Source organism: Salmo salar, chromosome 20, assembly GCF_965601325.2.
Source record: "Salmo salar chromosome 20, fSalSal1, whole genome shotgun sequence".
NCBI classification, from domain to species: domain Eukaryota; kingdom Metazoa; phylum Chordata; class Actinopteri; order Salmoniformes; family Salmonidae; genus Salmo; species Salmo salar.
Window position 1 is genome coordinate 69,005,632 of NC_138310.1, and position 16,630 is coordinate 69,022,261.

The 16,630-nt window shown below is 41.5% G+C and overlaps 2 protein-coding genes across 3 annotated transcripts; one reads left to right on the forward strand and one right to left on the reverse strand.

Annotated features, from left to right (window-relative positions):
- On the reverse strand, positions 1–3,024 carry tirap (toll-interleukin 1 receptor (TIR) domain containing adaptor protein). Its single transcript, XM_014162792.3, has 3 exons — positions 2,502–3,024; positions 1,196–1,759; positions 1–1,069 (listed from the first exon to the last, which is right to left on the reverse strand). Exons 1-3 carry the CDS (start codon positions 2,659–2,661, stop codon positions 891–893), a joined length of 903 nt encoding a protein of 300 aa, XP_014018267.1. The 5' UTR covers positions 2,662–3,024; the 3' UTR covers positions 1–890.
- A 4,048-nt stretch (positions 3,025–7,072) lies between these two features.
- LOC106581092 (signal recognition particle receptor subunit alpha) lies at positions 7,073–16,630 on the forward strand. 2 transcript variants are annotated; one of them, XM_014162805.2, is made up of 14 exons: positions 7,073–7,439; positions 8,678–8,761; positions 8,877–9,040; positions 9,245–9,390; positions 9,573–9,735; positions 9,840–9,996; positions 10,240–10,346; positions 10,468–10,586; positions 11,566–11,652; positions 11,830–12,002; positions 12,241–12,454; positions 12,677–12,840; positions 13,608–13,706; positions 15,591–16,630. In XM_014162805.2, exons 1-14 carry the CDS (start codon positions 7,317–7,319, stop codon positions 15,717–15,719), a joined length of 1,929 nt encoding a protein of 642 aa, XP_014018280.2. In that variant the 5' UTR covers positions 7,073–7,316; the 3' UTR covers positions 15,720–16,630. The 2 variants fall into 2 exon arrangements, with proteins under 2 accessions (XP_014018280.2, XP_014018281.2); XM_014162806.2 differs by having other exon boundaries at positions 10,477–10,586.

Below are 16,630 nucleotides of genomic sequence, written 5' to 3' on the forward strand. Positions count from 1 at the left end.
AATGTTTGTATATAGTTTTTAATTTTAAATGTTTATGTTTAGCTCACATAATGTAATTTTAAAGTATGCATTAAGGTGTCTGTAATAGAATAATCATATAAAAAATGAATGTAGATGTTAATAAATACATTTCTTATAGCTTACAAAATATTTTTACGCTTGAGGAGAAGTGCCAATATGGTTGCCCGGTAGCTTCAATACAGCGCCCCCTGTTAGTCATCCAGGGTTAATACACATCATTGGTTATGACATATCAGAGCAACATCATTTGTACCAAAGGGATGTTCTGTTCTACTATCTTGTATCACTCTCCCATGTTGGATTACATATTATTCCACTGAAAACCCAGTCCAAGTAGGTTTCTATTGCACATAACTCTGGCTTTTGAGCACCATGTGTGAATCAGTGTACATTGAGATCGCAAGTCTGCACACAACAAAATGGATTAGATGTATTAATATTTACATTTGTGATAAGAAACTCGATACAAAAAATAAGTTAATTGTGGTCATGTCAGATCAGTCAACCATTGCAGTCCCACTGATCAAAGACCTCAATTCAACGTTTATTATACGTTGGTTCAACATTATTTTATTTTATTGAAATTATGTGGAAACAGCGTTGATTCAACCAGTGTGTGCCCAGTTGGTTGTTTTTGTAAGGGGATTTCCCTAAGTCAGTCAGCTCCTTCTTTATTCTAGCTATCGTGTGATTTCACAGGAGGTTGGTGGTACCTTAATCGGGGAGAACAAGCTTGTGGTAATGAATGGTATCAAATACATCAACCACATGGTTTACAGGGGTTTGATGGCATTACATTTGCTCCGTTCCATCCATTATTATGAGCTGTTCTCACCTCAGCAGCATCCAGTGTGTGATTTACAATAGTCCTATGAATCTGCAGCCTCTGTCCTCTCAATCTCCTGAAGTGAAAGCAGAGGCTCAGAATTCTGATAGTTTGATGACAGTTTTGTCCTTGGAAAACAAGATGCCCCTTCCAATCTATTGCTAGTACTGTGCATGTTGCAATCAACTTTAGCAGCATCTTTTTCATCCATGTCCTCCAAGTCTACAAAGGAAAGCACAAAGAGGTTATTCAGCCATAGATTTGAACGTGTCTCTAGTTGTTGTTGACAGATTTCTCTTTGTCAACAACTACACAGACTCAGAATTGTACCAGACTTTTACTACTCACACTTCAGCACTGTCTTGTACACCTGTGTGTAGCCTCGCTCTGGGTTCTTGCTCAGGTCTTTGTAGTAGTAAAAGCGTAGCTCCTTTGGGTACTGAGAGTAAGACAGGTTGAGGACCAGGGGAATGATCCGGTTGGACATGGGCCCCTCAGACAGCGCCTGGTGCATCATGTACTGGCACCAGTCATCCAGCAGGAAGTTGGGGGTGATCAGAAGGGCCCAGCAATGGCTGCTCTGCACAGCCTGGCATAGCTCGGTGGGGATGGCACCCCCCACGCTGGCATCACGTTGCCGCAGGAAACAGCGCAGGCCACATGCCGGTTTCTCCAGGTAAGTGACCAGACGGATTGCTTCTTCGATGTCCACAGGGCTATGGCACACACACAAGTCGTAGGTCTGGCTCCAACGAATCATGGAGCTCAGAAAAGGTGGTGGTGGGTTAGGAGTGGAGGTGGGAACCAATGATGAGGCACCATCGACAGAAGGGGATGGGGTCCTGACCGGTACATGTGGAGAGGAGCTGCTCTGTGGAGACTCTTTTTTCACTAAGAGTTGACGGAACCAATCTGAAACAAGAGAATTAAACATGGGTCCTTTCCAGTGGTGCAAAGTACTTAAGTAAAAATACTTTAAAGTACTACATAAGTAGTTATTTTGGGTATTTGTATTCTACTTAACTATTTCTATTTTATATTTTACTTTTACTTCACTACATTCCTAAAGAAAATAATGTAATTTTTACTCCATACATTTTCCCTGACAGGCAAAAGTACTTGTTACATTTTGAATGCTTAGCAGGACAGGAAAATGGTCCAATTTATGCAGTTATCAAGAGAACATCCCTGATCATCTCTACTTCCTCTGATCTGGCCAATGCACTAAACACACATGCTTCGTTTATAAATGATGTCTGAGTGTGCCCTGGCTATCCGTAAATAAAACAATAACAAGAAAATGGTGCCATCTGGTTTGCTTAATATAAGAAATTTAAAGTGATTTATACTTTTACTTTTGCTACTTAAGTAATTTTAGAAATTACATTTTCTTTTTAAATTTAAGTATATTTCAAACCAAATACTTTTAGACTTTTACTCAAATAGTATTTTACTGGGTGACTTTCACTTTTACCTGAACCATTTTCTATTAAGTATGACAATTGAGTACTTTTTCCACCACTGGTTCTTTCACATCATAACTGTTTATCAAAACAGACAAGTTTATATCCAATTCGTGAATAGAAGTTATTTTTATTAAGTTGATCATCTACAAACAGTACATGTGGTTTAGGAAAAAAGTATTTCAACTTACCGAACATGCTCTTGACATCATTCTCCAGACTATTGCAATATTGTACCTCCAATAAGAAAAACTGTACTGTAATATCCTTCCCATTTGATTTCTTTATTTTAATAGATGTGCTGCTCTGTATACACACTAAGCACTTAACAGAGTTGATCACATAAGACATTAATTCTCATTATTGAAGTAAAAAAGAAAAGTTACATACAGTAACTACAAAAAATGGCATATAACACACCAAATGTTTCCCTGATACTCCCAGCAGAAAAAGAGGAAGCTGAATCTGTAGCAGCTGCAGCTCACTGTTTGTCAAAATGTCTTAATTCCCACAAGGCACAATGTCTCTCATTAAATTGCAATGTAGATCCGTTTTTTGTCCATAGTGCAGGGCAGGAGATGTCTAGCCTATACCTCCACAGACTAAAAATAATCCAACTGTAGCATGTTTTCTAACGTAGGCTACTTGGTCGTCCATCCTTAGTCCTGGAACTGCAGATTCATTATGCTTGTCTGGGTTAGAATCAAATCATTCAGTAGGTAATCAAATGTTTTAGGGAACTATGTATGCAACAGGAAGGAAGTCATGCAGTAACCCTTTTAGCCACAACTTTCACAGACAAGCTGTGGCACTACGTGTGATGTATAGCTGTTTAATGGTCTGTCATGCATGTAGGCTACTGTATTTATTTCTCAATTTTAACAACACATGCCATATTGATAGTAACCTATTATGTTATTTGAAGGAAGTATGAACACAGACCAAAACCTATATCATCTGCAAAAGTGTTTCGTAGTCACAGTGTGTAGGTAGTGTGTGTCCTTTTAGTGGTTAAGAACATCTGTCTTTCAACCAAATGTCAGTCTTTCAAGGAGATTGACACACCAGTAAGTGCATAATATGACACAACCTACTTTTGAAAAGTGAGTAAATTACAAAACAACAATGTACGTTTCCATGTGTGATTGGTAAAATAACTGTAAAATGGCCTAAGCCTTTAATAAATGACATACACTTCTCATCAGAAAGATGGATTTAGCACCTTGTCCAAGAGGAGGACAAACATACTGTAAGCTTTTCTTTTGGAGCAAAAAAAGGGGAGAGGATGAGCTTTCTTTGGCTAGGGATAGGCCTACATGTCAGTATTGTATGTGAGTTGATCCCATGGCAGTAATTCTAGTACCAGAGGACCATCTGATCTGCAACAAGATTTAGAAGAGGAAGCGAAACACCCCACTCGCGGGTGGGGGGTTTTTGTGGCCAGAGGGAAGGTTTTTTCTTGCTCTCCATGTCATCACAAAACTAATAGTGTTTGAAAATCACTCTTTTTAAAAAATGTTTTAACTTTAGATGATGTCATCGGGTAGAACTTTTTAACTTTAGATTTTTTTCTACAAAACTTAGAAATGTGCCATTTTCACATTATTTTGACACTGTTATTGTCCAAGAGATAATGAAAATGACGTTGAAAAGTGGTAAAGTTGCCCTTTAAGAAGATACATTTTAGAAATAGGTGGGGTTTATGACTTTGTGGCAACTAGTGATTACCATCTACAGAAATGGAATCTAAATCACAGAAAATCTATGTTTTTTGTATGCTGATGATGTGGCTCTATGGAACAGAGGTGGGAATGTGAAATATGTGATGAGGAAGATGCAATAAGCTGTGGAAGTGTTGGGTAGTCCTTTGCATGGGGTGATGTAAGTTTCCTTTGACAATCAGTCTTCCAGATAGATGACACAGGAACCTTGGTTTAAAACTCTTTAGTAATAAAATGCAATTGCAGACAGTAGTAGTAAAGATCTGTGTGGCGAAACAGGAGACAACGCTCCTTATACTAGTTGGTGTGGACAACTTACCGTCAATCATACCTTAACATTGTAGCATTGGATTAGATACAAGGTATCTAAAATGAAAAAAACATGTCTAGGCTGTGGGTTTCTCACTCTACTATCTCGGCCTTGAGCCTGCGTGACTATCAGCAGGTGCAGACAATTCTCAGCCTGAGAACTAAAGCAGTACATCTCCATTTACCCAGTACTTCTCCATCATTGCGCATTGCAAGCATACAAAGGTCATCACATATATACAGTAATCATGGCATTGGTGTAGCCCCACACCCGACCCCCAGGGTAACCCCCAACAGAAGATTGGTCTCTAACATGGGGGTTTAGGATGTCTGTGGCCAAGTCCTGTTTTTGGTGTTTTCTATGAGGAAGGTTAAAGATGTTAGACTGTATACGGTCATGAGATAGGTAGGGTGTTTCAGTTTAAGTATTTAGGTATGTGGTTTGATGAGAGGCTTATGGACTAGGGGAGACAGATAGGGACACCAATTGCATTGGGGAACGTTCCTCCGTGGCTGTTTTCCGAAACCATGTATAGATATGGATATGATTGAGGGTAGGAGAGAATGGGGTGAGGGTAATTGGTTTTATTTGTTTTTTAAGGATATATACAGATGGTTCAAAGGATCCAGTCAGTGGTAGAGTGGGGACAGGGGTATATATCCCAGAGTTCAATGTTAGAGTATGTAAGCGGTTAACTGATTATATGTGAGTGTATGCGGCCTAGTTGATGGCCATGATTATGGGTGGAGGAGGTGAAACCACTCAGAGTGGTGATCTGCTTTGATTCGTCTGCAGTGTTGAGTATTGTGACGACAGGCAGGTCGGATAGGGGAGACTTGTTTGTGGAGATGATGGTGCTGTTAATGGGATTGGAGAGGAAGGGAGTGGTGGTAAGCTTTTGCTGGGTTCCTGCCGATGTGGGTGTGGAGGGTAATGAGAAGGCCGATGTGGTTGCTAAGAGTGCGGTGGGGAGAGTGGGGGTAGATATTCAGGTCCCGTTGGGCTGCAGGGGGAAAAAATCCTTGATCCGGGCAAAGCGTTCAATCTTTGGCAAAGGGAGTGGGATGTTAGTAGTAAGGGGAGGCAATTTTATCTCGTATCAAATGGTTTCTTAAAGATTGGTACTCTGCTTAGCTGCTCCTCATTAACAAACCGTACTCCTACTAGACACAAAGGGTCATTTTCAAAGCTGTACACTACTTTGCTCCGTTTTCCATTCTTTTGGACAATACTCCAATTCTCCTTGATTGTACCGCCATTGTATTCAGAATACACTTTATCATTCGCTTCTGCCATCTTTTGTTCGACCGAATCCGATGCGTATACCCAAATACTTCTCTGCAGCTGCCAATACATCGATTTTCATTGTTCTTCTTTTTTAGGACTGGGTTGGATCGCATCCGAATTTTAGGGTGCATACACCGCCACCTACTGTACTGGAGTGTGAGGCCAGTCACAGCCAACCTACTGTACATTAAATTCTCTTCATTAGTCCTGTTCCTCTAAGAAAGTGAAATAGAGCCCTAGACACCACTTCCTACCCCTTTCCTCCCCCCACTACACCACCCAAACCCCAACCTCATCCAGCCTCTCTAACCCTTTCACACATCTCTCCCTATCTATGTCATACAGTTCACAAAATATCAACCCATGCTCCACCGTTTCCTCGACTAAACACTCATCACACAGACCTGTTTCATGTCTCCCTATCATCCAACAAAGTGGCATTGAAACCTGTGTGCCCAAACATAATCTACTCCACATAACTTCCTCTGACCTAAATCCCATAGGATTGCAGTGGGAACCATGAAACCACGTCTTTCGAATGCCCCACAAGGGTGAAAGAGAATGAGGTGGCCAAAGTCAGGGCTGTACAGAGCATTTCATATGCAGCAGCTGTGAAAAGGGTTGAGAGTTTGAATGGTGCACTAGAAGAGCCCATGGTGCTGAATAGGCATACACTGCAGGCTGCAGGGGTTGCCTTTCACCAGAAGGATCCTGACATTTTAAAGCTTAAGAAGGTGGACATTGTGGCCTTTATAGCTATGGTAATTAATGGCACTGCCAAGGTGGAGAGAAGGTCCAGGAACATAGAAATCACAGTGGATGTGGCGGATCGGTTCCTGGGGCTGAAAGATTTCTCAGCAAAGGAGTTACATGGAATATTGGCACAAGCCGTACCACCCTCTTAGGTCCTAGAGCCTGAGAAGGGAGACATGGGAGAATTAAAAGAAGGAAGGGAGAGTTTTGTTTGTTTTGGCAATGTATTATTTTTATTAGGGTGGATTAAGTTAGTTTCACTATTACGTATGGTTTAAAAAAAATATATATAGATATTTATTTGGGTGGTTCATCCCATCCAGTTGGTGGCGGCAATAAACTTTTTTGGTTTGTAGTCCGCCATAAAACAAGAAGAAGAAAATATTATTATTATTATTATTATTATTAAGTGATTTGACTTCAGAAGCGCAAAACGGTATGTTGAGTGGTGGTGTCCCATCCTCCCAGGCTGTTGGCATGGTGCAGGAGCAGATAGGGTTAAAGTAATGGAATGGGGTAGTGGGTTTTTAATGACTGTGGGGTTAGTTGGAAGGGTGTATTTGTTTTATAAAATATTTCCTTTTCACGTTTTCCCATGTTTTTATCACAAAGAATAATGGATTTCAATTATAGTCCAGTTCGTGGCAGTAACTACTACATTTTGGATGCCAACCGCCGTTAAACCCCGAAGAAGAAGACCATTTCCTGGTCTTGGATCTAATGTGTCTAAAACAGTTTTAGTGGAGGTAGCTAGATTTGGGAGGAATCTTTTCATCAGATAGTGTATATCTGATTAGATTTCCTTCTCGAGGTGGAAGGCACTTAAAAGATTCGTCGGCTCACTTATTTATAGCGGTTTTTTTTATGTTCTCCATTTCACGTTTTTTGTTAGTTTTCTTTACTTTGGTATATTCACTCGTGTACATGGTGGCAAGATGCTGGATTTCTTCACCATCTTCAGTAAGGGAGGCATAGTGTTGTGGTGTTTTCAGGGAACCGGTGTTACAGAATCCTTCACCGGGCCTGTCAACGCGCTGATCCGCTCCGTGATCCTTCAGGTGAGAAATGCTTTCAAATCAAGTGACAGCTGTCATGTTTCCGTGCCGCCTAGTGTGTATGTATGGTTGTTTTTCAGTATGCGCCAGAGCGTCGCCACTTCGTCAACAAACTGGCTAGTTAATTTAGCTAGGTAGCTTTCGTAGATACACATGTCAATTATTATTTGTCTAAACTAAATATGATTTATGTTTTGGTAAAGTTAGCGCACTTGTTAGCTAGCTACCTAATGCTAGGAGTGAGCTAGCTATATGCTTGCGTAATACAGACATGACATGGAGGATTTGGGAACTGGGGGTTACACGCGCACAAATGATTTTGCCAGCCACATGACAATAGCACCGCATAGTGGGATTATCCCAAAATGCAAGGCTATTACCACGTAGTTAGCTAACGTTAGATGTCAAATATTTATACTGAACAAAAATATAAACGCGACATGCAACAATTTCAAAGATGTTAATGCATTACAGTTCATATAACGAAATCCGTCAATTGAAATAAATTAATTAGGCCCAAATCTATGGATTTCCTATGACTGGGAATACATATTTTGGTACCAGATACTTTTTTAAAAGGTAGGGGCGTGGTCTGGATCAGAAAACTAGTCAGTATTTGGTGTGAACACCATGCAGTGCAACATTCCTTCACATAGAGTTGATCAGGCTGTTGCTTGTGGAATGTTGTCCCACTCTTCAATGGCTGTGTGAAGTTGCTGGATTTTGACGAAAATTGGAACACTCTGTCGTACAAGTTGATCCAGAGCATCCCAAAAATGCTCATTGGGTAACATGTCTGGTGAGTATGCAGGCCATGGAAGAACTGGGATATTTTCAGCTTCCAGGAATTGTGTACAGATCCTTGTGACATGGGCTGTGCGTTATCATGCTGAAAGATGAGGTGATGGTGGCAGATGAATGACACAACAATGGGCCTCAGGATATCACATTTTATTTGTCACATGCGCCGAATACAACCGGTGTAGACCTTACTGTGAAATGCTTACAAGTATTTACAAATTTGTGCCAAACATTTGAGAGAAATAAGCTTTTTGTGCGTATGGAACATTTCTGGAATATTTTATTTTAGCTCATGAAACATGGTACCAACACTTTACATGTTGCATTTATATTTTTGTTCGGTGTAGAACATATGCTCAAGAGAATTTACATTTAAGTGATGAAACCTCTGATCTGTGTTACAGTATTGAGTGTTAATGCTGCTCTGATTTTTGTTTCAGGAACGCAGTGGCAACAATTCCTATACTCATGACGCCTTGAGTCTTAAGTACAAACTCGATAATGAGTTTGAGCTGGTTTTTGTGGTAGGTTTCATATAGAAATGTGATTGTAATGCATGGTAGTTCTATTTCCTGAAGGAAGCTTCTCATGCAGTCTATGGTGTGGACTCAACTGACCATGTTTGTTTTTTTTGTACAGGTGGGTTTTCAAAAAATACTGACGCTGACGTATGTTGACAAGTTCATAGATGACGTACAGCTCCACTTCAGGGATCGCTATAAGAATGAGCTGGAGCAAAAGAGGGCCCTTACACTGTTGAGCAGCTGTTTTACGTTTGAGGATAACTTCAAAATGCTTCTTTGGTAAGCAGTTTCACATCTTAGGGCTGATACTGCATACAGAGCTGAACTAATGGTGCATAAAGAGATATTATACTTTCAAACTAATTTGCTATACTGAATCTCACACAACCAGCTGTTGAGTTGTCAGCCCACTTGTATAAAATATAATTTCACAATAATTCAAGTCAAATGCTTTGATTCTGTTACTGTCCTGTTGTGCTCTAGTGAGGCGGAGGAGAGCAGCAAAGCTCGAGGTCCTACCTCCATGAGGAGCTTCAATGCTTCCCTGAAATCCCAGAAAACTGTGAAGTCCATGATCGAGACAAAGGGAGGGGATAAAGGCAAGAAGAATAAGAATGCCAAAAAAGAGGGTAAGGGTGAGATGTGATTATTATGGAGGTTTTGTTGGAATACAAGCACTTTGTCATGGTTCTTCCTTACACAATTTCTGTTTGAAACCAGTCCCACATTTTTTTCCTTCATGTTTTAATTTCATGGGGACATTGATCATGTTTTGTATGGCAGGGGTTAGTTTCTGAGATCTTCCCCCCAGCTCCTGCTGCTGAGCCTGTGAAAGGGGAACAAGCCAAAGCTCCAGCCAGTGCCCAGAAGACAGTGGAGAATGGTAACCAGGGCTTGACCCAGGAGGAGATCATTCAGAAGAAGAGAGAGGAGTTTATACGCAAGCGCATGTGGGCACCTGCAGAGAAGCCCATGTGAGTGGGGGGAGGAATGGAACACAATGTGGTTAAAGTTCTAATTTGGAATGTTACTGACAGTTGTTTCAGTACTGAAAGTCACATTGTCTCTTGCCTTCCAGTAAGTCCCCCAAACCTGCGAAGGAGAAAACCAAGGGGAAAGAGAAGCGGGTGTGGACCTTGGGTGGCAGCAACACCAAGGAACTGGACTACAGCCAGCGCAATGGCAACGGAGCCCATGCTACTGGGGACCATGTCCTGGACGCTCAAGCTGACCCGGTATGTGCCTGTTGGGTTTGAGAGCAGCAGAGCTAATATTGCCTGGTTTTACCAGAGTGAATATCTGTGCTCACATTATTTGAAATGTGAAATAATTGTGAGTGCAGTGGTCACTGGTTTAACCAGACTTGAGCTATTAGCCTTCAGGGATGCTCTGTTGGTACCTTAATAAATAAGGCCCATATGGTGTAGAAGTGCTTAGTTTATAGGAATTGCACATCTTAATAAAGTCTTGTTGTCCAGGGGATGCAGCTGAGCTCGATGAAGGGTGACCTGCTCGCTGTGGATTACGAGTCCAGCGAGGAAGATGCGGTGGAGAGGGTGGTAGTTGCTGACACAAGCAAAAAAATGTGAGACCCTTAGATTATTACATGTGTCAGATAATAAGAAGCATGGCTGTGGAATGGAAGCTATGAATGGGACGTTGTGCCCTGTTGCACCTGACTTAAGTATCTGTTTTATTTTTTTTAGCCCCAAAAGGGGTGCTTTTGGGGGGATGTTTGGGATGCTCAAGGGCCTGGTGGGTTCCAAGAGTCTGAGCCAGGAGGACATGGAGCCAGTTCTGGACAAGATGAGGGACCACCTCATCGGTATGGACTCCTCTGTTCCCCACTACAGTATCAGTTTAACACATGCACTCCCCTATGTATTTATTTAGACAGTGAAGCTAAAACTTTACATTTGGCTCTATATTCCAGCATTTTGGATTTCAGATCAAATGTTTCATATCAGGTGACTGTACAGAATGTCATTTTTTATTTTTTATTTGAGGGTATTTTCGTACATATGTTTTAACTTTTAGAAATGAAAGCACTATGTATCTAGTCCCTCCATTTGAAGGTGTCGTACGTATTTGAAATAATTCACTTGTGGGGTAGTCAAAAGTTTAGTATTGGTCCCATATTCCTAGCATGCAATGACTACATCAAGTTACAAACTTGTTGGCTGCTTTTAAAGTTTGTTGTGTTACAGATTATGTTGTGGACGATAGAAAAGAATGGTAAATAATGTATTGTCATTTTGGAGTCACTTATGGTGAAAATAATGTTCTTGAACACTTATACATTAATGTGGATGCTACCATGATTATGGAGAATCCTGAATTAATTGTGAATAATGAGTGAGAAAGTTAGAGGGATAAATATCATACCCCTGGTCTGCATGCCTTGGGGGTATGATCTTTGTGCCTCTAACTTTCTCACTCATCATTATTAAGGATTAATTCATGATTATCTGTAATCATGGTAGCATCCACATGCACTTCAAATGGGGGGGGGGGGGGTAATGCATAAAGTGCTTTCAATTCTATATGCTTAAACAGAAATGTATGAAAATACCCTCAAATAAAAGGTGACATTGTGTACTGTCACCTCATAGGAAACATTTAATCTCAAATCCAAAATGCTGGAGTATAGAGACAAATGTTTTATTATCACTGTCCAAATAAATACATAAGGGAGTGTACATAACTAGCCAACCTTTATTTGTTCATGTCCTAGTTCACCTGAGGGAAAAGCTTCACAGTCGACTTGTATTCATTGAATTTTCTGTCATCAACTTTTTTTGCAGCTAAGAATGTAGCAGCTGAAATTGCCTCCCAACTCTGTGACTCTGTAGCCAAGAAACTGGAGGGCAAAGTCATGGGTACCTTCACCAGTGAGTACAACTGTCTTCCAGGCAGTCAGAATAGAATAAGTCCACAATAGAATGAGTTTACCTGTGGAGAGATTGAAGTGAACTAGATGGACTTCTCTCCCCCAAAGAGATGCGAAGACACTGCACAACAGTTCAGAGTATACCCCTTGCTCTGATAAAGCCCTCCCCTCTCTCTAGCTGTGGCCTCAACAGTAAAGGGGGCCCTGCAGGACTCCCTGGTCCAGATCCTGCAACCCAAGCGGCGTGTGGACATCCTGAGAGACGTCTTGGAGGCTCGGAGCCAGCACAGGCCCTTCGTCATCACCTTCTGTGGGGTCAACGGGGTTGGCAAGTCCACCAACCTGGCCAAGGTTAGATCCACCAGTGTGTCAATGTTTTTTTTCCTGTTAATCCATCATATTGAAAACATTGGTATTGCTGGGGATTTTAAACCTGGGTTGCATCCATTTAACCAAACCAGGTCCTGGCCGTACTATAACCTAGATACATAGGCCACTGATAACCTAGTAAGCCCCAATTCAGACCACAGAAAAACCAGCAGGGAAAATATTGTTTTATTTGCTGAAACCCTCCATCCTCTGTGTGCAGATCTCTTTCTGGCTAATCGAGAACGGTTTCACCGTGCTGATAGCAGCCTGTGACACATTCCGTGCGGGGGCCGTGGAGCAGCTGCGTACCCACCAGCGCCGCCTTAACTCCCTGCACCCCCCTCAGGACCACGGGGGACGGCCCGTAGTGCAGCTTTATGAGAAAGGCTACGGGAAAGACGCTGCTGGCATCGCCATGGAGGCTATTGCCTATGGTAACCATACCATGCACCAGCTTGCCATTCATAGATTAGATCATTTTAGTCCCATAGTATGCCATAGCTCTGTCTGATCTCAATTAAATGTATGGTGATATGTAGGAGGGGTTCACGAATGCTTCTTAATGTATCACATATAAACTGAGTATACGGACTAAGCCAGACATCCATTCAACCAAGTGAAGAAATCCTCCTTTGTCTCCCCCCGTCTCTGTCCAGCCCGTAACCAGGCCTTTGATGTGGTGCTGGTGGACACTGCTGGACGGATGCAGGACAACACCCCGCTGATGACGGCCCTGGCCAAGCTGATAGCTGTCAACATGCCTGACCTTTTGCTGTTTGTGGGGGAGGCTCTAGTGGGCAACGAGGCTGTGGACCAGCTAGTAAGAGTCCTTTTAGAACATATAACATCCTACTGTTTAATCAGCCTCTGACACTCAGATCCCTAGAAGATAAAAAAGACTGCCAAATAAATTCGCATCCGTTTCGGATACTCTTGAGTTTATTTTGGATTATGCTATATCTTCAGATTTTTTCTGGATCAAACAATAACAAAATGAATAGTGCTACATTTTCAATTCACCCTGACTGTCTAGCTTTTATTTGGGTTATTGTTACTTGTCGAAGATTATATTATATAAAATGTATGGGGACATTCTTTTCTACATACTTAGTTTTTTTGTTATTTTAAGTTTACACCAAAAGTGTTTCTCCATCCCAAATTTTTTTTTTTACACTGTTTGGATTTAGGTGATCTGAAAAAAAAAACGCTAAGGCGGCCCATCCAAGGATTAAAATGGCATAAAAATGTGAGCTTTAGCTGTACTTACAACCCTAGAAAGTTGAAATGGGCTATGCTATTGGATTATATTTTTCAATATTGTCGTGCAGAGGGCACATTTTACATTTAAGTAATTTGGCAGACACTCTTATACAGAGTGCTTTACAAGATCAATTAGGGTTCAAGTGCCTTGCTCAAGGGCACATCAACAGATGTATCACCTAGTCGGCTCGGGGATTCAAACCAGCGACCTTTCCGTTACTCACCCACTCTGCTTATCCGCCAGGCTACCGTAACTGTTTGTTGATTTGCAAAGCTGTCTCATGTTGCACTCCACACTGTATAACGAGTGCGATACTTTACTTTCAGGTGAAATTTAACCAGGCGCTGGCTGATCACTCCATGTCTGATGAGCCACGTCTCATTGATGGGATCGTTCTCACCAAGTTCGACACCATTGATGACAAGGTTTGTATGCCATTAAATACATGTAAAAATTAAAAAAGTTTCCTGATCTTTCTTATATCTCTCAGATATAGGACAGACACTTCAGAACAAACTTCATTTTTATATTTCTTTGGGACTATCTGTTCCATGTAGTGAGTCTGTTATTTAATCAATTTATATGGGCTAATAGCAGTAAGGCCAAAAATAATCAAATATATACAGTACCCGGCCAAAGTTTGGACACCTACTCATTTAAGGGTTTTTATTTTGACTATTTTCTACATTGCAGAATAATAGTGAAGACATCAACACTATATAAAATAACACATGGAATCATGTAGTAACCAAAAAAGTGTTAAACTAATCACAATATATTGTGAGTTTCTTCAAAGTAGCCACCCTTTTACTTAATGAGCGCTTTCCACACTCAACCAGCTTCATGATGTAGTCACCTGGAATGCTTTTCCAACAGTCTTGAAGGAGTTCCCACATATGCTGAGCACTTGTTGGCTGCTTTTCATTTACTCTGCGGTCCAAACCATCTCAATTGTGTTGAGGTCAGGTGATTGTGGAGGCCAGGTCTTCATCACTCTCCTGCTTGGTCAAATAACCCTTACCCAGCCTGGAGGTGTGTTTTGGATCATTGTCCTGTTGAAAAACATGATAGGATGGCGTATCTGTGAGTGCTGCCGAATGCTGTGGTAGCCATGCGCCTTGAATTCTAAATAAATCGGACAGTGTAACCAGCAAACCACCGTCACACCACCTCCATGTTTCACAGTGGGAACCACACATGCGGAGATCATCCATTCACATACTCTGCGTCTCACAAAGAGAGGTTGGAACCAAACATTTGGACTTGTCAGACCCAAGGACAGATTTCCACCTGTCTAATGTCCATTGCTCGTGTTTCTTGGCCCAAGCAAGTCTCTTCTTTTATTATTGGTGTCCGTTTAGTAGTGGTTTCTTTGCAGCAATTTGACCATGAAGACCTGACTTCATGCAGTCTCTGAGCAGTTGATGTGTCTGTAACTTGAACTCTTTGAAGTATTTATTTGGACTGCAATCTGAGGTGCAGTTAACTGTAATGAACTTGTCCTCTGCAGCAGAGGTAACTCTGGGTCTTCCTTTCCTGTGGTGGTCCTCATGAGAACCAGTTTCATCATAGCGCCTAATGGTTTTTGTGACTGCACTTGAAGGAACTTTCAAAGTTCTTAATTTTCCAGATGGACAGACCTTAATGTACTGTTGTTTTTCTTTGCTTATTTGAGCTGTTCTTGCCATAATATGGACTTGGTCTTTTACCAAATAGGGCTATATTCTGTATACCACCCCTACCATGTCACAACACAATTGATTGTCTCAAACACATTAAGGAAAGAAATTCCCAAAATTAACACCTGTTAATTGAAATGCATTCCTCATGAAGCTTGTTGAGAGAATGCCAAGCGTGTGCAATGCTGCCAAGGCAGAAGGTGGCTACTTTGAAGAATCTCAAATAGATTTTGATTTAACACTTTTTGGTTACCACATGATTCCATGTGTGTTCATAGTTTGTCTGAACTAATATTCTCCAATGTAGAAAATAGTAAAAATAAACCCTAGAATGAGTAGGTGTCAACTTTTGACTGGTACTGTCTATATTGTTATACTTCAAGGGGTCTTAAAATTCAAACTCATCCTTGGTCTGACCATCTTAAAACAATTCCATATAGCTTAGACCCCCCCCAGCTTAGACTCTTATGGGTTAACAGAAGTCGCTATAAACAAAATGTCAAAGTTTTGAGACAATTGTTTGATGGAAGTCAAAGCTTTTAAATGCTGTTTGACATCCTAATCAGAATGTGTAAGAACAGAAGTCTGCGTGGTTTGTGGTTGCAAAGCTGACGTCACTCCTCCCTTCAGGTTGGTGCTGCTATCTCAATGACCTACATCACAGGGCAGCCCATTGTGTTTGTCGGCACGGGGCAGACCTACAATGACCTGCGGAGCCTCAATGCCCGCGCTGTGGTGGGCGCCCTTATGAAGGCCTGAGTGGCTGCTGCCTGCATCTGTGTTCACCACCATCGTGACAAAGCCAACCAAACACTGCGCTTTGAGATGACCGGTCCTGCAGTTCACATCCTAACTATGACCCTCCACATGGCGCAAAACTCACAGGCTTCCTCCCAGCTCTGTCTGGGAACGGGGCGGTTGTTGACTTTTAAGCAACATTTGGAAAGCGAGAAATTGCACTAAGGTCTCTTGTATCCTCTGTAAACTGTTGGTCCAAATTCAAAAGTACCTCAATTTTGTTTAGCTTTAAAATGATGCGGTGAAGTTCAACAAGAGACATTTCCTGACTTTATATCCGATCAAATAGAGAATGTCAAATTCACTTCCTGGCGTTTGGTCTGTTTATCCCCCTTCACTTCAATGAGAAAATGTCAGGTATGAATGCTTGCTGGAGGTGACATGTTTCAGCAGCCACCCTGTCCCTGACTAAAGCTTAGTGACCATAGTGCCTATCCCGTCTCCCTGAAGCATCACCACTGCAGGGGTGACGGTCTGTCTGCTGAAAACATCAATAAGCCTGCACTACACCCAGTAACTATCTTCTGTTTCTCTCGCTCTCCATGATGGAACACTATAACCCCCCCCGATGCCCCCTTCTTCCTCCGCAATTGGAGAGTTCAATGCCCCTTCAATTTGGTGGAGGTGAAGAGACATGAGTTATTACATTTGGGGTTAAAAGTCCAGAGACCCCAAAGGTCTCTGGACAACTGGAGCAATAGCAGGCCTCAAATTTAGCTTTCTACCCCTTTGTCATTTTGAAAACAAAACAGTCAAAATGACAAGTCTTACAATTTTCCAGTCCCTATAATTTGCAGTAGTGCAAAATAGATGTCAATTTGAGAATGTAAACATTTCTAAATAAAGCTGCTATGATAGCCTGTAACAACTTA

What these genes read in the sequence shown, in the direction of transcription:
- tirap (XM_014162792.3), bottom strand. Translation starts at nt 2,661, where the DNA reads ATGTCTTATGTGATCAACTCTGTTAAGTGCTTAGTGTGTATACAGAGC. An exon ending in TGATGTCAAGAGCATGTTCG is followed by an intron (nt 1,760 to 2,501) that starts GTAAGTTGAAAT and finishes CTCTTGTTTCAG; the next exon opens with ATTGGTTCCGTCAACTCTTA. An exon ending in GTACAAGACAGTGCTGAAGT is followed by an intron (nt 1,070 to 1,195) that starts GTGAGTAGTAAA and finishes TTTCCTTTGTAG; the next exon opens with ACTTGGAGGACATGGATGAA.
- LOC106581092 (XM_014162805.2), top strand. Translation starts at nt 7,317, where the DNA reads ATGCTGGATTTCTTCACCATCTTCAGTAAGGGAGGCATAGTGTTGTGG. An exon ending in GATGAGGGACCACCTCATCG is followed by an intron (nt 10,587 to 11,565) that starts GTATGGACTCCT and finishes CTTTTTTTGCAG; the next exon opens with CTAAGAATGTAGCAGCTGAA. An exon ending in ACGAGGCTGTGGACCAGCTA is followed by an intron (nt 12,841 to 13,607) that starts GTAAGAGTCCTT and finishes CTTTACTTTCAG; the next exon opens with GTGAAATTTAACCAGGCGCT.